Here is a 24,888-nt window from a genome sequence, read left to right on the forward strand (position 1 = left end):
ACCCACTTGAGCCATAAAATATTCTTTTTTTTTTTTTTTTTGGAATTTATATTTCCAAAAATTTTTGGAACTCTTTCAAAGTTGGCCCACATTGGCAAGGTGAACTTGATTGTTAGTGATAGCAATCACTACGTCTATCTATCTGTACAGTCTATAAAGCTAAGTAATTAAAGCAATGGTAAATTTAGATATACATTTGCTTGGCCATGTCCTCACTTCACGGCTGGTGGATACATGAAAGAGGAACCCATCCTATCTGGCTGATGCCCCGATCCCCAGGAATTAGTGGGATATAGTGCTGGACATGACGTTGCCTTGAGTACATGACAGTCAGCCCCTAACCAGGCTCTGCTTGACAAGCCTAGAAGGTGTCTACTGAATTTCAGTCTGTGGGTAAGATACGAACTTGTGGTAATTGGGACAGCCTTGTCAAATGTCTCCATCCACTATGCTTTTATTTCCTAGTCTCTCTTGGCTTTATTGGTGTTTTACTTTTAAATAAACACAGTGAACTATGCAGCCAGAGCTGCTGATCGTCTTGGGTGTGTTAGCGTTTCAGTGTCTGAGTGTGCATCTGGCAGGGCCTAGGACCAACCACCCCAGAAAGGTACCTTTGTGTTTTGTTTTGTTTTGCTTTGCTTTGTTTTGCTTTTTTTTTTTTTTTCCTTTACAGAGTGGTAGACTCGAGTTTGGAGCTGGAGTTGGCTCTCATGCCCCAAGTCTGTCTGCTTTTAAGATTTTTGTATCTTTGAAATTGCTAGGGTAAAATGAACTGAAGTGTAAGATGGGCCATTTTATATAAGGTGGTCATAATAGCACATATTGTCAATGTTAGCATGAAATATTTGTTTTTCTTTTCATCGCTTCTAAAGAGGTATTCTCTCACTGCACAGAGATTACATTAAAGATAAGACTAAAACATATCTGAAAATGTGTCCATCTTTACTTGGTTACATTTTACTCAAGACCTATAAAATATTAACCACTTCATAATCATGCTTCTCTTATTATAGATTCAAAATGATTAAAAGTAGATGGCACTATAATTAATATATGTATATAATGAATATACTATATACTTTAAACAATACCACATGCTGATATAAAGTTACAATTAATTAAAATTTAAATAAGAGACAAAATTTTACATTTTAAACTTTTATACACTAAATAACCTAAAAGTAATAATAATAGATACTAAAAAAATATTTTTCAGATACCATTCTCTTCTTAATATTATGGGCAGGCAACTCCAGCCACCTACCTGTGATGTATTTATATAGTATTCTATATGTTTAAAGATACATTTGTGTCCATTTATTCAACTGCCTTCATGGAGGCTAACATTCAGAATGGAAAATATTTACTTACACACAAGTAAATAATTTGTTACTTTATTTTAAAAATAAGCACAGCACTAACAGATGAGACCTTGTAAAGGCTATGATTAAGTGAAATACTATATTACCAGACGATATTATTATTTTAAATGGTGAAGTATTGTTTCTTTGCCGTTTACATGAGATCAAAAGTAAATAATGAAGTAGGCATGTTTGAGTATTTTAAAAAGGGCCTTTTGTAAACTCATTAAGAAACTGGATCTGCATCCACATTGAATAATTACTTCTGAAAACCACTTAAATAATAAAATAGTAACAAATTTGCATGTGGTTTATAAACTAAAGAGGTTTTGTACTCTGATTTTTTTTTAATGTTAACTTTCTAAGACGTTTTACACATTAATATTTTAATTGTCGTGTGGTACCCTCTCAGGTAAGGCTAGTCTCCTGTCACCATGCTTGATATACTCTTTTCATAAGTGGCATAGTAGTATAATTGGCCTCTGCTCTCCCAAGCACGGTTGCTTGTTTGCTGAAGCAGTGTGTCAATCTTTGACTTAAATTCTGTTGGGCAGTGATCCCGTTCTTCCGCTGTGACCAAACATGTCTGACTACTGATCAAACTGTCTGTATTCGTTTCACCTTTCCCCCACTCTCTGTTAGGTTCTGAGCTCATGCCCAAAGCGCTCTCCACCAGGATAGTGGGAGGCATTTGGTGGTTTTTCACACTTATCATCATTTCTTCGTATACCGCTAACCTAGCCGCCTTTCTGACCGTGGAACGCATGGAGTCGCCTATTGACTCTGCTGACGATTTAGCTAAGCAAACCAAGATAGAGTATGGAGCAGTAGAGGATGGCGCAACAATGACGTTTTTCAAGGTAAGCCTCACTTGCTACTGAAACCTAAGCTCAAAAACACAAAAGATCCCTCTTACTTATAAATGTAAGTATGCAGGTATGCCGTTATTTATCCCGTGTAAATACCAGGATGTAGTTTAAGAGACAGATAGCTGCACAGCTACATATTTGCCCGTCATGTCTAATCTTTTCAAAACTTCAAACAGTGAGAAGTACAAATGCTCTGATACAGTTTATTGCATGTTTTAAAAGACTACAAATGCTTTTCAGTTACATTTGTAATATTTTACAAAGAAGTTTTCTAAGCCTTTTAGGAGAATCTTAACTTTTGTTGCTGTAACAAATGTGAAGTCTTAAATTTTATGCTAATTATGTTTTGCTGATTATTATTATTTTTTTAGAAATACACTTGACTTGTATCCTAATTGTTATTCCAGCGATACTAATTTTCTAGAATTTCTGTTCCTTAGCCTATAGGTTATTTTGATTTAAAAAAAAAATACAGAAATTAGATAGAAATGTAAATCTTATTTCTTACTGGCTTTATATTTCTTACTGTACCAGCAGACAAGTATAGATAAGGTTTACGCCTTACCCTGATTGTAAGAAGGATGCGCACTGACTGGTATGCTCAGGTGGGTTGCTAGTGCTGTTGAGAGGCGCTTATAAAAGGTTCGAGCATACATTTCTGTCCTGCTGTGTCAGCCGTTTCCGTCGTGGGTGGGCTTGGCTTGCTCAGACACATTTTCCTCTGCTGAGTTACCATGTTTTTTTATTTTTGTTTTCTCTCTCAATGGATTAAATAACTGATATGATTCATTAGTGCTTTGAAAGTTTTGGGCCAATTAGTTCTAAATTGCTTCTTTAGTCATTCAGTAAGCAATGTTAGTCAAATGCTCTGTTACTCTACAGAGAAGTTTGGGCTTTTGCTTTGTTTTTATTGTTACTTTTATTGTTTTTTTTTTTTTTTTTTTTTTACAGTCAAGTTGTTACCCTCCTCCGAGTTTACCGCATGAACACCTTATGTTTTAGACAGTCTCTCACTGAAACCGGAGCTCCACTTTTAGCTAGACTGTCTGGGACCCCTCTGTCTCCATCTACCCTCATGACGTAGGTGCCATTGCGCACAACTTTTAGGTTCATGCTGGGGATCCAAGTCCAGGCCCCACTGCTTATAAAGCAAGCACTTTACCCACTAAGCCATCTCCTCAGCCACTCAAAGACATTTTTAAAAAGTGTTAATAAATACAAAGATAGCCGGCCGGTGGTGGCGCACTCCTTTAATCCCAGCACTTGGGAGACAGAGGCAGGCCGATTTCTGAGTTCGAGGCCAGCCTGGTCTACAGAGTGAGTTCTAGGACAGCCAGAGCTATACAGAGAAACCCTGTCTCAAAAAAGCAAAAATAAATAAGTAAATAAATAAGTAACTATATCATATTCCCCTTTCACTGAAATGTATAGAATTATTACACCTGTAACCATCATCTGAGGATTTACGTGTGGAACTTGGAAATCAATTATACAAACAGAAGGCCATGGTAGTGCATGCCTGAAGTCCCAGGTGTACTGGAGACAGAAGAGGATATTTGCCTGAGACATGCCCGGCATCACAATGGTGACACCCTGAATACAGGATATCACCAGGTTGTGGGATTGTGTCCACTCCAGTCTGGCCAGTCACCTCTCTCAAAAAGTCTAGCTGAGGACAGACACTAGAGGGAGACAGTGAGATCCCAGGAAAAAGAGCAAAGGACCACTACCATTTTATTTATCATTCAAAGAAATAATGATAGGGTATGATGTATTTGCAGTACAGTAAAGCATATTTATAAATACAACAGTCTCTTGTGAGGACTTTCATATCTTATACTTTAATATTTATAATTTATTTCAGCAGAAATTTATAAAAGCTCTGTGTGACACTTCAAGAAAATGCTGCCTTCAATTCTAATTTTATTTAATAAATCTCTACCTAAAACGGAAAGAAAAGACTAAAAATGAAATGTATAGTGTATTTCCCAATTGCTAGTAAAGAGAATTCTTCTCAAAGATAATGGTTTTATATAGATTTTATCTTTGAGTGAAAAACTGATACCTTTTTTGAAAATTGAATAACAGCTGATTCCAAATCCTATGCATATTCAAGGATGGAATACTTGCATGCAACAATGTTTCCGATGCATGCACCTCATTCAGTTGAAATGAGGTATATTATAATAACTCAAGGAAGAGTCAGTTCTTATTATCTGTATATTTGTCTAGTAGTATTCACAGTGATGTCTAAAGGAACAGCCTGTACCACATTTCTATGGGTGGTGTAATTGTGTTGTCTTCCTAACACAGAGCAACTCGTAGTTCTCATTATTTTCTCCTCATCTTTTAATTCCTGCTTTTTTCACCAGAAAATAACGCCACAAATCAGGAATTTCCACTTAGATATTTAGTGCCCTTTATCCTTGCTTCGATGTGTTTTACAGATTGGAAATTTTTGAAATGACTGGCAAAATGCATTCATGGTTCACACAACCAATAGATAATGAATGTATAGTATAAAATTTTATTTGAAAAAACTGTTCCATGTCATGAGGTTCTCTTATCAAACATGCTTCAAGAGCCTATTAGGGTCAGAGCTAGCCCTACTCATTGTCTGGAACACTGCAGGCACACTGAAATCTAGTTATTGCTTCCAAGGATATAGAAGTTTCATTACAGATTCACTATGAGGTATTATGACTTAAACCACAGCATGCTAAAAATGAATTTTTCTTGAAAAATAATTATAACATTGTACTAACCTTAAACAGTAGAATTCTAAAGAAAATTAAATTTCCAGATACTAATTACATTTCATTTACTTAGCTACATATCATTTCAAATTTTTTTATCTTTTCTTGAACTTATTTGCTAGTTTAAATATTGGTTTATATATTGTTTAATTATAATTTGTTTAATTACTCAAATTTATTCATCATATATCACTTAAACATTTAATTTAATATGGCAGTTTTTGCTAAATCAAATACAATTGATCAATTTTCTAATTGTATGGAGACATTACAAAGTATTTTATTATAAAATCATTCTTTGATTTGAGACACTTTCTTACAAACATCAGTTGGAGAAATGGCTAAGTATATATAGTCCATATCAAGCACTTAGTGGGTAGTGAGATGCAATGAGCCTTAATCATTCCTGTGCACAAGGAACTCCTGGAGCTGAGTTTCCTTAATCACACAGATCACGTGCCCAAAATAATGATTTGACACCAGAAATGACTTATTTCTCTGTCATAAGGACTTGGGATATTAATTTATTTATTTTTATTTTTGAAACACCCTTATTTCAAAGCCCAAATTCATTTTCTGCGAAGCTCATATTGAAGAACACAAAAACTATTCAAAAACATAATTCCCTTTGTCTCCTTATATTGTTTTCCTTGTTTGAACTTCCTTCCTTTCATGGCTATGTCTTCAATTCTTTATTGGTTCTTACCTCTTTTGCTTTCTACGGTGGCATGTGTGTCTAACGGTGGCATGTGTGTCTGGCTTCACTTTGCCTTGCCACTGACTTTACTGCCTATACTTTCATCTTTTATTTTTCTGACTTTCAAAAAAGGATGCCTTCCCTACATGCAGAAATTGACATAAAGCAACTTTTCTATTTCCAACAATACAGAAATCCTTCCAAGCTGAAATCTTCTGTAATGTATACAGGTTGCAATAACAACCATACAGGGATTATTATTGAACTAACAATTTACTACATGCTAACAAAATTGCTGAATTCTTAATGTTAAAGTCAGAAGAAAAAATACCTTACAGGAGCCATGAAGATTTTATTTTAGGTATTTTTTTAAATGCTTTAAATATTCTAATTTCCATTTCATGCTTTGGCTTCTTAAACTCTACCAATACACTAGACGTGGCATGCTTGTTTTCAACCTAACAGCAGAGAAATCAGAGTAGCCCATGATCTTTTGGACCTCCTCAACCAACCAGGGTTATTTTTACTATTTAAAAAATAAAATTTTACATATGAAGATAATGTATCAGTCTAAGAAGTATTGATTTTTAAGGAATTTCAATCTTATTTTTCCATTTAACGAACACCTACTGCTGTCCAATTGTGCTAAAATGCTCAGTTTCAGAGACCTGTTTTAAAATATTGTAGTTTTGTTAGTTCAAGCAAGAGGAGACACCTCAACACATGTAGCTCGGAGGGTAAGTTGTGGTACTGTGGAGACACAGGCAGTGTTGGGGCTCTACAGTAGTGATCAATTCCATATCGAAAGACAATGTTGCTTTTGTTCATTGAGCTCCTGTTCATTGGCTGAAGAAGAGTGCTCATATTCTCCCCTCCCACAGCCATTGAATGGCACACACTTTCTCTCATAACAATGGCAGCAATTACATGATCATGGTCTGTAACTGTGGAGTATCATCAAATGTACCGTTATCGGTACTTAGATAATGAAGAAGGTGAGAGTTTGAGGATGTTATCCAAAAGCATCAAGATTAAACGAAGCTGTTTCTTAAAAGATGATAATTTGTATAGTAGAATTAAAAGCATACACCAGAGCTAAATAGTATGCAAACTGTTACTAAGGAATAATACATTCTTTTCTCTATCAGTAAAAAGTTTAAGAGAATGGATATATAAATATGTTAGAGGATCAAAAAATTAGCCGCAGCCCATATGTTATCTAGTCTCTTTGGAGAGCTACATTATTTTTCAAAAAGGTATCTTGGTTTTCACAAAGCTGTTTGAAAATAACTTCGTTTATGTCTAATCCATGCCTTGGGGTTCCAAATTTCACAGACTAATTAAATTCAGCCTTTCTCAATTTCTGACCTAGCCACATTTACTACTATAGTATGTACATCAGACAATGATAATATCAAAAGAAATTTGTGCTCTACATATATTTAAATTACAAACTTTTGTCATGGAGTTTTTATCTAGTAAATTATATTTCAAATAGTTGTTACTAGTAGAAGATACTGCAAGAGCTTATAATCGTAGAATCAGACAGACTGAGTTGAGTTCCTGATACTCTCACTACTTGCTATAATTCTACCTTACTCTTGCAGGCCTGGTTGGAATGACAAACAGGTTATTTCTCATTATATAAATTTTAACTACTGAATAAAACTTTATTAAGTAAAGATGTCATAGCAAATACTTTGTAGCAGTCTCAGAGATATTATATATACGCAGGGTTATAAGAAGAATCTAAAATTCAGAATTTAGAATGATCCTGTATATAACTCCACAATCCAATTCATGGGTTCTTTAAATTTGGCCTTTCTGAAATTACTGACTTTGCCACATTTACTAATAGAGTATGTTAAAAAGCACATCTTTATTTATGGCTAACATAAGTTATGTGTAAGTATGGTTGAAAGTATTTGGTATTTGCCTCATATAGTCCTTCATTATTCTGATTTCTAGTGTATAAATAAGGAAAAATTATATAAATTAAACAAAAATATGTGTAGATGACTTTCTTAGAATCTTCTAGATGTCTAAATTAGTGTACTCTGAAATCATGCTTCATGGAGGTATAACTTGGAGATCTTTGGGGAATTTTCTCTAAATCTCTGATAAAGAGAAATGTCAAATGATTTAATGTAAAATTTTCATGTTAATTAGTACTGGAGTAATTATTGTGATGCCTGTGTCTATTATTATCACTATGTGCCTTATGTTCTAAATAGGATTTAGATGTTCAATTATAAGATATTACATTTTTATTCGATGAATATTTACTGACCAACTTTTCTGCATCAGGAATTTATGTATTCAGCATTAAACAGATGTCATACATTTCCCAGTACTCACCAAAGCCTGCCCCTTCTATCTGCTATGAATCAACTTTATTGCTGCTTTCCCAGTCGAAACCAGAGTCATTTCTGAACCATCTTTCACAGTTATATCTTAATGCTCAGTTTCCCAGTTGTCTCTAGTACTTGCTTCGTTGTTATTAAAGTGACTTCAAGTTCTTTAAAATGCTCATGTCCAATGTGCTTTAACATAAGAGTTTAGCATCTTACTAGGTTTACAAAGCACTGTGAAGTTTGGCTTTTTACTTTCTATCTATCTACTCTTCTCATACTGGTTACACACACATTTTTATATTTCTCCAATGTCTAAAGAAATGTTATTTCATAGTCCTGCCTTAGCAACCCTGTTTAACCTTAGTCTTCTTATTTCCTAAACCCTATTTATTCTTCCTTTGTTTCTGAGAAAATTTCCTTAGCTTTAGACTAGAAGGTGCTCTTCCTCCTCCTTCTTTTGCTTCTTCTCTTCTTCTCCTCCTTTGTCCTCCTCCTCCTTTGTCCTCCTCCTCCTCCTTCTCTTCCTCTTTCCTTTTCTTCCTTTCTTCCTTTCCTCATCTTCTCCTCCTCTTCCTCCTTCTTGGGCTAACTCAATATTCTCATTCTAATGTTCAGTAAATTATCCAATAAAATACATCGTGTGGGTCTTCTCTTTTTGCCAATGTACTGTTTAGACACAGCAGTGGAGTGGGAGCCTAATGACTCCAGTCAGTTACTCTTGTGCTATAGTGATCATCATCAGTACCCTGTTAACATTTGTTTTCTACTAATTATTTTTGCAATAATATTATTTTAAAACAATGAAAACCCCTTAGTTACGTTTGATGTGCTCTATTTAGCCTATAAGTGAGATAGACACCTAGTAGCTTTCCCTATACTATTAAAGGAATTGATTTCTTCTACAAAAGAAGGATACTTGTTTTACAAACAGAATTTCTGAGAACATTTTTACATTAATTTATTTTCATTTATAATTTATCTTTGGTGTTATGTATCTAACAGTAACTTTATTCTTGCTAGAATATTAGTCTTTGACTCAAAAATTTTTTGTCTTTAAGTCTATTTCATTGAGTCTTAGGATGTTAAGGAGATGCCTTCAGTTCTTCCTGAGATATCCTCTGTTTATTTTGACCATAGCCATTACTTCTTTGGTCCAGATAGTCCTTGTCTGGGGATATAATTTTTATTTATTATTTGTGTGTCTTAAATAAATATGGTTAACTTAATTCTTAATTTTAAAAGTCTGAGGCCTCATTGAGAAAACCTTGCATTGGCTAGAGATCCCCAAGTTTAAAACATCTTTTCTTAACCAAACTTCCAAGTTTGTTCTCATTGCATCAGCTGTAAATTCTCCTTGCAGGCTAGTCATTTCTTTTTTTAATGTCCTATCTTTTCTGTTTCCATTTTCTCAATATTATTATGTATTTCAATATTTTGTCTATTGTATTATATGTAGTTACAGTACTTCGAACATTTTGACATTTCTGTGTGTCTATATATTTTACGAGACTCAAAATACTATTGTTATATTTTCTGTTTGCCAACTTAATTTGCTTCATTCTTTTAAAATATACCTGTAGGCTGGGGAAATGGTTCAGTGAATAAGAGCACTTAATTTCCAAGCAGAAGACCATGAGTTCAAACCCCCAGCACACTCATTAATTGCAAAGCATCACTTCAGCACTGGGGGAAAGCTGAGCAGATACCAAATACTAACTGGCCAGGGTGCATAGAAGAGTGGTGAGATCAAAATCTGTGAGAGAGTTTGCCTCAAGGAAATAAAACAGAAAGTAAAAGAGAGGAACATTTGCAGTACTGCCTTATACATTCCCATGGGTGTATATACAAACACACACATGTACACACACACACACACACACACACACACACACACACACACACACACACTGAGAGAGAGTGAGAAGCAATATAAAATATTTTCCTTGTTTGCATAGATTTCAGTAGTTTTTAGTCTCCTCCAATGACTTCTTTCTTTTGTTATCTGTACCTACTTTAGTAATTTTGTATAGTTATTCATGAGTGAAATGAAATGAATGTAGCTGCTGATGAAAAACTTATGAGAAATAGTTGAATTAAATGCATTTTAAAAATTACTTCTGTCATTTAATATTTTCTTTTTACTCTTCTGTATATAAATGGATATATTTTTATCCAAATGGCTAGTATCCTACAGCATTTCTATTTTGAAAGTCAATTTATTTGAAAGTGTACATAGAGAACTTAAGAGTTCAAGCTGAAAAAAAAAGCATTCAAGCAGGTTGAAAACTTTTCTGGCACAAAACATGGTAACTTTTCATATCTGCTAAGGGTAGTCTTTCTTTTCCTTCTCTTTCATTCTTTCTCCCCCTTTTTTTCCCTCTTCTTTTCTGCTTCCCCGCTTTCTCTTCTTCCTTAGGAAAACTTGAATTATATTATAAGTCACTGTTTATACATCTTCACAAATAAGAAGAACTTATCATCAGGATTATTTTTTTTATAAGAAGAAAACTGAAACATGAGTAGCTTGCATATTGATAGACTAAGTCATTAACAATGAAACTAAAGGCTTATGGCATTACAGTAACAGTAGTAATGATGGTATCCTGTTATAACCATCATCACGTAGGATATTTTGGCTAATCTCGACTCTTGTTCTCCATCCTTTGTGGTGCTGGAATGCACCATTTGACACCTACTACCATATACCAGCATTTTATCTTTACTTTAAAGTTCTTTTGATTACTATTTTTACTTGTTTCTGCTTTTGTGCAAATGCTTATTTGTGTTTATGGTCACGTGTCCTGTTTACAGGTAGATGAGGTATGATAAATGACTTAGCGAGAATTAGCTTCTCTCTTTTCATCTTGTGAGTGCCAGTGACCTCACTCAACTCTTTGCACAAATTGGGTTTTTTAAAATATTGAATTTGTGCCAGTTGGGCATATACAGCCATCTCTTGTCCTTTGTCATTTGTCTTTTGTACTCATCAATTCAGTGATTTCCCCAAAATGAATCACACTGAGGGTTTGAAGCATGTGTAGCTTATATATTTCTGCTGCAATTATTTAAGTGCTTAAGGGATATTTATAACAGTAATTTTTGTTCATCTGATCTAATTGTTGCCTCACAGGTTTACTTCTGAATACGCACACCCTTTCTAGTTCTTTCCAAACTCTGCCTGGCAGGTTCAAATCAGTTGTTCTGGCTCAAATTCCTCTCCTAGCTGACTGATTCAATTGGGCCTCTCTCAACTTTTCAATGAATTGCTTTGCTTGGCATGAAACTAACTTCGACATTTTGTTGCTGCTGGTTCCTTCTTATTCTCTGGTTTCAACTTCCACTGCTGACCTGTACTGAAGTTCATGAACTCATGAATGACTCCCAACTCACTCCAGTGCTTTGCGTAGAACTGACTGATTCTCTCTCCCTGTACTGCTCTTAAATAGCTTCTCTTTCCTGTGCTTCTCTTTCTGTGAGAGTTGTGTGTATCATATCTCTGACTCATTCTGTCAAATCTGTAATTTGTCACTTTTTCTACCTTTCAGTTAGATGTCACTTTCAAACATGGCTGCTTTCTTCTACAAACTAAACTTTCCTATATTGTTTAGGATTACAGGTCTATATTCCAGCCAAAGCAGCCATGCTGCTGGATTAAAATTTCACTACAGATATCATTTAGTAATGTCTAAAGGAACACAAGTAAATTTTGAATTGAGATATAGATATAAAATGGTTTTAGCTGACATGTGCTAAATAGTTAGATTTATAAAAAAGTATGTCTCGTCATCATTATTTAGTGTTTTCAAATAAGAATGCTACCTTTGTTTATATTATTGCAAGACCTGTGATAGTAATGGAAAAATGGCATATTTACTATAATAGCATTATGGAAACAGTTATATTTACTATAAAAGGCTAAATGATTATGTATTAGCACCTGAATAGAAAATAGGTCATGCTTTCTTGTATGCACATAGTTGCTATGATTATTCTGGTTCTCAATCTTTTCTGCCATTGTGTAGGAAGCATTATGCAACAGTAGAATTATTAGAAATTCTTTATGGCACTTCAGTAAGTGCAGAGATGATTTCTTTCAGCAAATGGCACCGAATCACATGAGAGCAGCCTTATTGATTGAGTTGCTTTAGCCTGTGGAGTTCTTTGTTTCAGATCATTGCCATGCACTACTAGCTATTTTCAGATGAGTAATTAAATTCTCTTTTCTTATCGGTACACAAGGAAAAAGCAAATTCTTCACATGAGTGATACTGTGTGTTTTCCTAGAAATCTCCATGGATTGGAGATATATTAGATGGTGTCCAGAGGATTTGGAGGAACTGATTGAAAGATAAATAGCTAGATGCAGTGTGCACATATGGATTTATCAAAGGATGTAATTTTGAAATAAAAGACCATACCATTTGCAAGAAAATGGAAGGAATGCAATTATTGAAATTAAAGAAGCATTAATTCACATGTCGATGTATCATGAGTTAGAATTTGGAAGAGAGAGTTCATATGCAGAATGGTGCAGTCCTATCCCATGCTTGTTGCCTGCACAAGTAGTTCAAGGAACTACTTCAACACCTTTCTCTGTTGTAGGGAGAATAAGACTGATTTAACTCATGAGTCAATTATCACAGTCCTAACTTCTTCCTTAGTTGAGAATGTCTTAGTATCTCTTTTCAAATATAAACAATTTGTGTGTCAGACATTAAATTCTCTTCTAACGTAGTCACATGAAAACCTAACATAATCAGGCTTCCAGAACAGCAAATTGTTAAACAATGTTTTGCAAGTGATGAATTCATAAGTAACTAAATATTTTGAATTTCTATAACTTTTATTTTTATTTTCACATATGTAAATAAATAAAACAATTTAAATATTTTATATGTTTGAGCACTGATCCATTGGAACAGTTGTGTTAGCTTACTCATCAGCACTATAATTGGAATGTTGATACGTGGTTTTCATTTTCAACAAAAAATACCTAATTGAAGATTTTTGTAGTCATATGCATTCTCTGACCCTAGAAGATTATCATTGCTTTAATTGCACAGAAATATTGGTTATAGGCAATGCATTAAAAGTAACATTAAGACACAATGTGTTAATAAAAGTAGTTTGATAGGTTTAAACCAATGTTGCAGTCTTATTTACTAATGTCTACTATAATTTTTATTTAAATTAGTTCTCCTTGAAATAATATTAAAACCAATTCTTTACTATGTATTCTGTTGCATTTCCATAAAAAGAAATTATTTTTACCCAAGAAGAATGTCTCCCTCCCTCTTTTCTTCTCTAACACACAACTTATTGTATATGAGCCTGATCCTATGTTTATTACAGGGATTTACTACGCTCCCATTGCAAGAAATAAAATGGTGCCTTTGAGTAAATCTGCTTCATCAGACACCAGTTTAGCATGCCAAGTTAAAGCCATCAATGGAGAAGCAGCAGATGTGAAGGCTACTTGGCATCAAAGCGTATGAGTCAAAGAGTTTCCTATGGGAAAGAAAGTGCTTCATTACACTTTATCTATAGTGAGAACATTGGTTCTATCAAGCTGTCTGGAAATTAGAATATGATGGGTTTTATTGCCCTGGCTCTGCCAGAGAGAATTCAATAGTTAAAAAGAAAGCCATAATGCCATTTTGGGAATTATAAGAAGTGATTTGAGTGTTAGTGTATTTAAACTTGAAAGAGCAGCAACTTTTATTTTAGAAAGTAGCTTCTCTAAAATATCTGGAGGACAGAAGTTTAATCCCTTTCTAATTGTTACATTTACATTGTGTACTAATGCAGCTTTGGGACAATTTAATTGAAGAAAAAAGTTATGTGTTCGATTGAAGTGTAAAATCTGCTAAGCAGTGTTTTAATTGGCTTGTAAGGCAAGTGCCTGAAGTGGCTGCAATTGCATGGTTACAGTATAGATCTCTCTCACCCTGGCACTCCCTTCTCCACACAGTGTAACCGCCATTCCTGCTGTTTGTCAAGTTGGGAAGGACAGCATAAATAAAGTGACCCATCTCATCAATCTTAGGAGCAAAGGCCCCATAAGGACTGAGAAAATTCTAAAGTCAGTTAATAAAATTACTTTGAACCGGAATGTCAAGAGCTGGATAATGTAGAGTAGTTGCCAATGTGAGAGGTCACAGCCAACAAAGAGCATTTTGAAAGAAATACAAACATGACATATTTTCGAAAACAAGATAAATTATTGTCCAAAACTACCTTGGAATTTTAAAAACTATAATGTTTATTTCTTATATAAAAGAGGTAAAATGTAAATTCTTCATGTTATACAAATTTGTGAATGAAAACATACAGTTTTGAAAAAGTAAAAAAAAAAAAAAAAAAGAACCTCAATTCAGTTTAAATAAATTCTATTTACTACCAGTTTCCTTGGTCACTCTGATTTTTCTTTTACTTTGTTTCTTAGTTTCTTTGTTCCCATCTGTCTGTCTTTCTTTCTTCCTTCTTTTCTTTTTCTATTTTTAGGAATGAGTTCAACATTAGAGAATTTTATAATATAGTGTTCTTATTGACAGTCCATTAATTATCTGATGAATTTCGTGAAATTATCCTTAATTCATAATCTCCTGGGTAGTCAGTACTCTTTGTTTTGGAGGCTTATTTTGCTTCTGCAGGAGAAACCTGTGCTTTTATTTATTCACATATATTGAAAATAACAAAATATGTTTCAGATTTGGCCAACCAAATTTTTGTAAGTAAAGCATGTGTGTTTACAGGTATGTATATATGACTGTGTGTGTGTGTGTGTGTGTGAGAGAGAGAGAGAGAGAGAGAGAGAGAGAGAGAGAGAGAGAGAGAGAGAGAGAGAGGGAGAGAGAGAGAGAGAGGGGTGGGGGGAGAGAAACAGGGAGACAGAGACATGGAGAGGGAGAGAGACGGAAAGAGAACTCGTAGCAACCAGAACACTATATCAAGTGTCTTCTGCAATTGCTCTCCACTTTATTTTTTGGAACCGTATCTTGCTTACACCCTGGAGCTTATGTATTTAGCTATGCTAGCTGACTAAGAAGCTCCAGTGACCTCTCTGTCTCTGCCTCCCTGTCACTGAGTTCACAGGTACACGTGGCTACAGGTAGCGTCTCACATACACACTGGGGTCCAAAACTCTAGACTTTTGTGCTGTGCAAAAAGGCACTTTACAAAATGATCCAACTCCAATGCCTACAATTTTTCTTTAATAGGAAGTTTCAGCCTTTCCCCAAAGATAGACTAACATAAATATTACTTTGCTCTGACTTAGAAAAAGTTGGTAGAAGTCTGTAAATACTAATTAAGACTTCCTTTTTCACTCATAAAGTGAAAGTAGAGTACATATTTTTACCCCTGCTCTCATCTTCAAAGCTTAGTTTTTTTTTTTTTTTTACTTTAAAACAATGAAGTATGGTTTTGGTCTTGAGAGGGGTAGGATGTCAAGTCATGTCCCCTTTTGATGCTCACCGATAACATCTTTTAGACATGTTTACAAGGAGAAAAGAAAGACAATTCATTACCTGTCCCCTTGTTTTCATATGCTTCATTCAAACCCCAGATTAGACTGATCTCACTTTAGACTAAAATAATAATGCTTTAAAAATAAAAGATAAATATTAAAATAAAAATAAAGTTAAATATGAAGAATAAAATGGCAAATGTTTTGTTCATGAGTGTGTCAGATTATGAAATAAAGTAAAGCTGCCTTTATTCTCTGATATCAGTAGCTCAGCTTGTACTTAGTACTGTTTGTCTAATGCATAGATGTGGACCTGATATACTCAGAGAAATTCTTAGTTAACATCATAAATAACAAAGTATTAAATGACTGAATTTTCAGAAAGGACCTTGGTCCATGTATGTGAGTGAGTATGGCCTGTAAGACTAAAACATGCCATCTTAATGGGACATAAATATGGATGATGTATTATTCAGTTCTTACACCAAGACCCATATTAAATCTACTTAGAGGAAGAGGAGTTAAAGGTTGGCAATAAATTATTCTTTATCTCCTCCTGACAGTATTTGAATAATGCATCTGATTATTATTGGCCTGAGGCATATACTTCAGCACTAGTGGAGTTCACTTGAAAATATTTGAAATCTCTAAATGTAGGTGTCACATTTATTAAATGTTGTAATTATAGCTGATTAGAAGCTACACTATAAATTAGTTTGCTTTCTAGGTCCCTTGGCTATTTTCAGAACTCTATGAGCTTTTGCTTCATTTTATGTTATTATAGAACAATCATACAAAACCAAAGACTAGAAAACAGCATTGGTAGATATAAATAATTTGAGTCAATATGATAGTCTAGTATTATAAATATATGCGTAGATTAGATGTTGGGTAAAATGCTACATTTCAGCCCATTCATGATATATTTGACTTATCTCAGCTTCTGTAGTATGTGTGTGTGCAAAATTAGTGATCTTGTCAATTACTTATATATGCATTCAATATATAACAATTTCACAGTATTTACTTACTAGATATCTTAGCACATTCCATAGTAGGTTAAATATTTTTCCTCACAATGTACAGTTTTGCTCCTAGAAATACAATCAATTTACCTTGACATGAGGATCTAACACAGTTAGATTATTATTTCATTAATAGTTTCTACTCAGATATAGATGACTAATATACATTGTGTTTGCTCTTTGACATGATAGAAATAAAATACAGGAATCATTTTTTCTATTATAGATAGATAGATAGATAGATAGATAGATAGATAGATAGATAGTCTCTTTTTGATAGACTTGTTATAGAGATATTTAGATGTGATTTCAAACTGAACATAAATATAGAAGGTTCCTATAAAGTGCCTGTTTTGACAAATAGATAAGTTCTTCCTTTGTTAACAATTCTTACCACCTAGGGCTTACCCCAGTGGTGTCCCAGGGCTCCCTAGCACAATCTGAGGCGCCTGATCACGAGCTGGCTCAGGGGTCCCTGGGCCTGCAAAGAGGCCAGCACTGTCTGCTTCTCAGGTTCTTGGACATCTAGGCACTGATGGATACCCGCAGGGTGGGAAGGGTTGTGGGAGGGGGGTCCAGCTGATCCTTTGGGGAGAGTTCTTGGCTTGACAGCGGCTGGCTTGCGCTTGGTGGTTGTTGCTAGGAGCACAGAGAGGCCTTTTACAGGAGACTAGACAGGGGCTCTATAGGAAAGTGGATGTGTAAAACCATCTCCCACTTCTCAGGATGAGCCTGAGGTTAAATACCTTTTGCAGGGAGGAGTGCCTGGGGAGGAAAGCTTATTTGACTAAGCTCTCCAGACCTTTAGGTACCTCATTAAAATGGTGATCTTTCTTGAGCCTAAGGGACTGCCAGTCACATCTTCTACAAATGGAAGGGCTTAGGACATTGCCCTTACATGACTGATGGACACTAATCCGTGGCAGGGTGTGGGGGGCTGTGGCTTCTGACAGGGACCTGGTGCCTGCTAACAGGCAAAGCTCCTACTGTCTCTTCAGAGTTTCCAGAACTTCAAGCCTTACCTCAACCAGGGACCAAGCTACCTTTCACAGTCCCACGAGTTATGCAAATGTTTCCTTGAGATAAAATCTAATGCAGATAGCTTTTTTAATAATTTCAAAACACATTCCAAACTTGTCACTCTAAGATACCATACTATGATTATGTAAATATATATAGAAACATATGTTTGCAGAAGTTGTGCGCAACTGTCCAAACAGACCTGATTAGTTCATCAAAACAAGGCATGGAAACTGTTTCAAACACTCAGTTTAACAACTATTTCTAGTCAAATCTTAAAATAAAAAAGGCACAAAATTTTACATTAAAATAATTCATTTATGACTTCTAATATCTTAAAGTAAAAGAGAAAAATATTTTGCAACAGGAATACCTTGAGACAAATATGGCTTTGCAGTTATTATATTATATTAATAAATATTTAGAGAAAAGATCATAAAACATTTTATGTATATAGAAGCTCCAATTTACTGAGTTTTTAAATTTCTTCTCCACAAAGACTAATTAAGGCATAATTCCACAGTAAAAAATATGCATATTGAAAGCATATAATGTGTTATTTTGATACATATAAAACTCATTACATATTTATCAGTTAATCTAATGAGCATACATATCACCTGTCATTGATACAAAAATACATATATTTACCAAATTTCAAGCACACAATAATTAAGTAGGGACTATAGCTACTGTGCTGGATAGTCATCCAATCCACTCATCCGTTTCCTAACCTTCTGGACACTTTCACCAACATCTTTTACTTTCCTCCACCCTGTGACAGCCTGCCACTACTATTCGAGCATCTGTTTCTATTAGATGTATTAGGTAAGCTGTTTGGGCACCTGTGGAATGCCAGCTCCAACAATGCATTTTGCAATTCAAGGAGAGGATTTGGGGGTCTGTAAAAATATAAATCAGGAGTACACTCACACCTACTTGATAGAGAAAGCAAGCTCCAGCAAGTGAGCTCCAACAACTTTATTTTTTCTGTTACCCTTTTTATACCACCCAAATGTTCTCTAAGAAAAAGGTTACCTCATAGCCACAAGTAACATATTCTCCAAAACCAATCACCCTGAGAACATACTCTTCAAAAAGATTAAAGATAATTAAAAAAAATCATTACACAAAAGGAAATTACAAAATTATAAATTAAGTATTTTTCTTTTAAAACTTGTACCTAACTAAACATTTTGCGTCTCTTTCTTCTCCACAAGTTCATCATAACTCCAAAGTAATAATTCTTTTGTCCTTAATTAACAATGCTTAAGCAATCAAGTCTATAGTAGCAAGTTTTTTCCTATGCTTAGCTGATGAGAATTTTATTTATGGTGAGCGGTGGTGGCACACGCCTTTAATCCCAGGACCTGGGAGGCAGAGGCAGGTGGATTTCTGAGTTCCAGGCCAGCCTGGTCTACAGAGTGAGTTCCAGGACAGCAGGGCTACACAGAAAAACCTTGTCTCGAAAAACCAAAAAAGAAAAAAAATGAAAAAATAAAAAAAATAAACTGAGAATTTTATTTATTAAGAAACAGGTAATCATTTATCTTACATTTTAATTTTGAAGTCTTCTTCAGATAAACTGCCAATCATCGATTTTCTATTCTTATACTCAATAAAATTATTTGCTCTTTATTCATACCGCTATCTCTTCAATGTGCACACTGAAACCTGTGGGCACATCCCTAGAGCATAAGATTCTGGAACTCAGTTCAAGCCTAGAGTGAAATATTTTCTTTCATCATTAACTTGTCCCAAACTTATTTGTCTCTTCCAAATAGCACTACATGCTATTAGTATGCTTGTACATGCTACATGCTATTAGTACATGCTTGTAGTATGTACACATGAAAGATCGCTGTACTTCTTTCCTAAGCTATGCAGCCCTAGCTTACAAGGCAGGAGACACATTCTACTCTTAATTCTAACTTTATTATATCTTCCTGGCAAGGCAACTTAAGACATCTCCTTTAACTTCCTATCAACTACCCTGGCTTCCTAAAACCATTTAAATCAAATCAGGAATCTGTGAGATCACTAATTCATCTAGACAATTTTATTTTATGAAAGTCCATCTTCATGTTGATTTGCAAGAAAATAGTCCAATAAAGGCAACTGTCTCCCAAAAAGCAATCACACCAAACTATGGGCAGTGAGGGTGCCCCATGTCCTGTTATACCATGCTAGATATATGACAAATATAGGAGTGACAAACATGAGAAGGCTCAGAAGCACCAAAAAACAGTCCAGAGTTAAAGCCTTTGGGGCTGTAACTCACTGAGGTGCATCCATTGAAGATGTGAAAAAGAAAAAAAAAAAAGAAAAGAAAAAGAAAAGAACAAAAGGTGAACCATTGCCAGGAAGCTCACTTGTCCAGGGCAGTTCCACCTGCATGGCATCTACTCAGCAGCATCAGGACTACTTATATCTTCTGAAAAGAAGCAGAAATACATAGAAGAGAACTCTTTAAGAGTCAAATTAAATGACATTAGCAAGAAAAATCTGATAGATACATCATATATATGTGAACATATCAACAAAATCTGATGTGTGTGTCTATCAATAATATATTATATATATACATATATATGTGTATATGAGGGCACATATAAATAAATATGATATGTGTTTGTATATGAATATATGTATACATATATCTACATAGAGTACATACATATAAGATCATATATATATATATATATCTCACAAAATAAAACATGTGGCTAACGTGTTCCCATATGTCTTCAGGTTTGTTAATGGACCCCAAGAGTCATGTTCTCACATTGGGGTTCTTTGCTCCTAAACAGTTGCCAATTGAGCATCTCATGCTGTGCCCTAAAACGTGGTTGCAATGATGTATTTTATGAACCCTTAGTAGAGTTCTACACATCGTATTTTTAACCCTCCCCACAGTGCTTTTCCTTTGCCCATTCTTTTGGCTGAAGAATCTTTTGAATATCATATGCTATAAAACTTGTCAAAGAAGCATTATATTTTGGACCAATAAATGAAATATATTTTTTCTTGTTATGTAGACAAAATGTGAGGGCAGCAACTGAGGAAGAAAAGAGACTACAAAATTAAATGTAATTAAGGAACCTGAAGTTTTAAGCATAAAGTAGTGTGAGACATTGGTCCATTACACTCAAAATTGTATTTAATTTTACTCTTTGTGTATATAAGTTGTATTGAAGAGCATGTGACTCTTCAGGATTCATTTCCAGTGTAGTCCATTAACTTGCCTGTCCTATAGTCAGTGGCAATGAATTTCCTTAATCCAAATGATTTGTTCTTCTTGCTCATATCTCATTAGCTGCTTATATGCATATTTATGCAAATAGAGTAAGTTATAGTGAACACTATTTGACAATATCTGGTAATTATACTGAAATATATACTATCAGTATAAATTTTTAAAAGTAAATTATTTTTATTGCAAGAAAAGAATAGAAGCATAAATTTTCAAATTTAAAATTAAAGTATGATTACTCAGCTATGGTTAACTATGATAATAATTCTGGAATCCTACTGAATGAAAGAGTGACTAAAAATGATGCAGGTTCTTACAGAAGGCTAAAAAGACTGATTTTTGCATATATTAACATAAGGGTTAAGTATTTAAAAGGATAAAAATGATTAGCCTGCTTTAACCACCATGGAGCGTGTATCCATATGAAAGTGTTATATTGTACTTTACGAATATGCATATTTTTTATTTATGCTCCTCATGCACTTGTCTTTTGCTAGTATCTCTCTGTTTAATCTCAAACTGGCCTCAAATTCCATATCTTCATACTGTAGTTTTCTTAGTGTTGACTTTATAGACATATTTCAACTCTATCAAGAAATTTTTCTATATGATTTGGTCAGTTAAAAATATAACTTCATTATAATATTTAATTCTTATTAAAATAGATCAACTCTTTAAAATCATCTGTTAATATCTTTAATTAAAAAATTAAAAGAAGTATGTTCCTAAAGTCAAATTAAGTGTATTCATAGAGCTATTAAAAAACTGCAACAGTAAAAGCTGAATGCAAATACAATGGAGATTTTATACTATCAGCAGTTACAAATTTTGTAACAAATCAAAGTTGAAGAGTTGGGTTTCATAGCATAAGATGGCTGATAAAGATAATTTTAAAAGGTCATTATCATGACATCATCTCAAGAAACAGAGAAAATTATATATTCAATGTCTTCTTATTAGTGTGAAATAATCAAGTTATTAGTTGGTGAAATTATCATACAAATGGGTCTAAAAGCTGAGCAAAAACAAACAAACACAAACAAAGAAACAAAAAACAAAATCATGTGATTCAGGGAAATTGTCCTTAAAAAATAATTAAGTCAATGTTTGGGGTCCTTAAATTATCTTAGCAAATTTAATAAGGTTGTTTCCTGAAATTGCCATGAAATTAGTTGGATTGTTAAACATATAAAACAATTTTATGATTATAATGTAAAGAGGTTCGCTTCCTTTGTGAATGTCTTGTTGAAAATTATGACAAAATTATAAGGAATGATTTATAATAGCTATCCATTAACTCACCAACTAATTTCCCATAGTAGACATATAAACATTTTAGCCACAAGAATCTCATAAATATTTAAATTCTGAGAATATTTTTAAGATATAGATATAGATAAATTATACAATAAGAAATACTACCTAGTTTATATGCTGAACATAATTTTTTGCTCATAAAAGGCCAGTTTTTGAAAGAAATGTCCATTTTGGAAATCAAAATGTGAACTAAAGACCCAGGTATTTTCTCAGTCTTTCATGGCTATTCAAGGAGGATTTCACATATAGAAAAAAATATATTTTAGTAGCAATAACTGATACTCCAAATTATGTTAGCTAAATCAACTCAGGTGTATTTGAACTTTCAAATAAGATAGTTAGTATTCATTCTCCCTATAAACAAAAATGACAGTTGTATCTATTTAATTTCCCCAAAGGTAGACTGATAGATGTCAAGGACAGAGCTGATGATATCATGGACTGTTCATCTGTGTGACCATAACTCTGTCACTTGGTAGATTAACTAATGAAATGTAGTAAATGCTCTATTTTGATTGTTTTCTTTGCTTTTGTCACTGTTACTTGTCGAACAGCTTTTTATGCTTGAGTCAAGACATTATACAAAGAATTAATAATATAGCTTATTAATACTATTAATATCAACTCAAAAATTTCATGAGATCAAGAATTTTAAATACGTAATAATCAAAATTCAAATAATGGCATCTATTTTACCACTGATATCATCCAGTTATAAAACAAACTAAGCTTAAATATACAGTAAAATAAAATTTAGTTTTCTTAACTATAGAGTTATAATAACTACATTGTAGTGAAAGTATTGTATAAGTGTGTAAAGGCGATCTTGAACCTTCCCTAAAGTATTTGTAACAGTGTCACTACTGTCTGCAAGCATTCTGATGTCTACATAGAGCAGGTGGGTTAACAATTGGTACAGACACCTGATGAATCTGAATTTCTCCCCAGAGAATATGGGCACTGTTTTCTCAGGGTTGGGCTGAAAAGGAATGCCACTGAAGTTCATGACAAAGTACTGCTAAAGATAATTTCCATGTCTAGAAATAGAGAAAATATATATAATTACAAGTTGAGTGAGGTAAGTGCTCAAAGACATAGAGGGTTTGGGCTTGGACTCAGAGAGAATGAACTTAAATCACCCTTTGTAAAAATAATGAAGCAATTTGTCATACTGATGATGCAAAATACAGCAGTTCTTTCTTCCAACCACTACTCTATTGTGAGTTAAAAAGCAGAAGATTAACAATATTAAGTAAGTTAATGTCATGCTTTTGATGCCATTGTCATGTCTTTCATAAGTAATCAAGAATATTTTATTAGCTATTATTAAATTATTAGTCTAAAACCAATCTAGTAGTTATAATTTACTAATTATCAAATAAAATAATATAGTAAAAAGTATATTTATGAAATAAGAGAAATTATTTCTATCCAAGACAACTGGTAGTTTATACCCAAGGATATAAGGAACTTGAATATAACCTGTTAAGGTTGAAATATAACCTGAACAAATATAACCTCTTTCAGAAATTGACAAATAATGTGAGTAGACATCTTTCAAAAATGCACATATATAAATGCACACACACACACACATACAAGATAGCTCAACAGGTAAAAGCATGTGAATCCAAGGATATTGACTAGAGTTACCTGAAATTTGCATGATGGAATGTGACAATCTGAATGCATATGAGATGGTGTCTACAGCTTTGGATATTTACATACACATTTCTATGTTATTAACATTCTTTGCTATTTTCTAATATCCGTTTTGGTAGACTTTCTTCATTTGCTTTCATGTTTTAAAAAAAGAAATGACAAGGTTTTCTGGTATGATCCGCAACCCTACAGTTTTTGAGTCTTTGAATTAATTGCACCCGTATATTATTTTATACATGTGATTTGATATGTATGAAGATGAAGTTCTTAAGAGCATAATCTAACATTTAAAACATTTTAAAGCAAAATAAGCAACCTACTTTCATTACAAAAATAAGTAAATGAATATACGATGGCCACTTTGAGGCAAAATTGGCACAGATTTAATTTGTACCTGGGTTCATTTACAGGTGCTTGATACATGACTGTAGGAGTTAAATGAATAGTGCCCTCCAGGTGTAGCTCCCCTGTTGTTTAAAGCTGTGTTCTAAATAAATAAACCCATTTAAAAGAACTATTTAGTACATTTAAATTTTCTCTTACACTGATTAAGGAGTGTAAGAGAATCCTGAAGACAGCATATGAGGTTTTGAATGTGTATGTGGCTTTCAGTGTTGGAAGACTGAGAATACCAGGGCCAGGCCAGCGGGTTAGAGACATGGACTCTTCTTTGCTGACATTGGCTTTCTAAATGCAAATTTATGACTGTTGAATTTTTATGAAATCCATCAAACCACTTTTGATTTACATATTAAGAGATTTCTTCAGTTCTGGACACTTCTATTTCATTATCTTTAGGATATTCCCTTTTTTTCTTTATTTTTTTTAAAAATTTTATTGCATTATGATGAGAAAAGTTACATGATTTCAATTTATCTGAACTTGTTAACATTTAAAACCATATGTTAATTAAATAGAATTGAATCACATGCTTGTTTCCCTTTTGTACCACCGCTCCTCCCAGAGACCCCCCCTTAAATACCTATAATATCTTTTTTGTCATATTCCTTAAAATTTATAAAATAGTATAACAACAAGAATAAGTATTATAAAAATTGTTTGATATAAAACAACAATCAATTTAACAGTCTTATGTAGATGCTCGT

At 33.7% G+C, this 24,888-nt stretch overlaps 1 protein-coding gene across 6 annotated transcripts in view; it reads left to right on the top strand.

The window, feature by feature from the left end:
• Positions 1-24,888, top strand: part of Grik2 (glutamate ionotropic receptor kainate type subunit 2) — a 626,777-nt gene that overhangs the window by 490,509 nt on the left and 111,380 nt on the right. For all 6 annotated transcript variants that reach the window (XM_031346615.1, XM_031346617.1, XM_031346618.1 and 3 more), the window contains one exon: positions 2,004-2,221. In XM_031346615.1, the coding sequence (XP_031202475.1) occupies positions 2,004-2,221 (218 nt within the window). The remainder of the gene's footprint in view (positions 1-2,003; positions 2,222-24,888) is intronic.

The sequence above is a fragment of the Mastomys coucha genome, unplaced genomic scaffold (genome assembly GCF_008632895.1).
Source record: "Mastomys coucha isolate ucsf_1 unplaced genomic scaffold, UCSF_Mcou_1 pScaffold3, whole genome shotgun sequence".
Classification (NCBI taxonomy): Eukaryota; Metazoa; Chordata; class Mammalia; order Rodentia; family Muridae; genus Mastomys; species Mastomys coucha.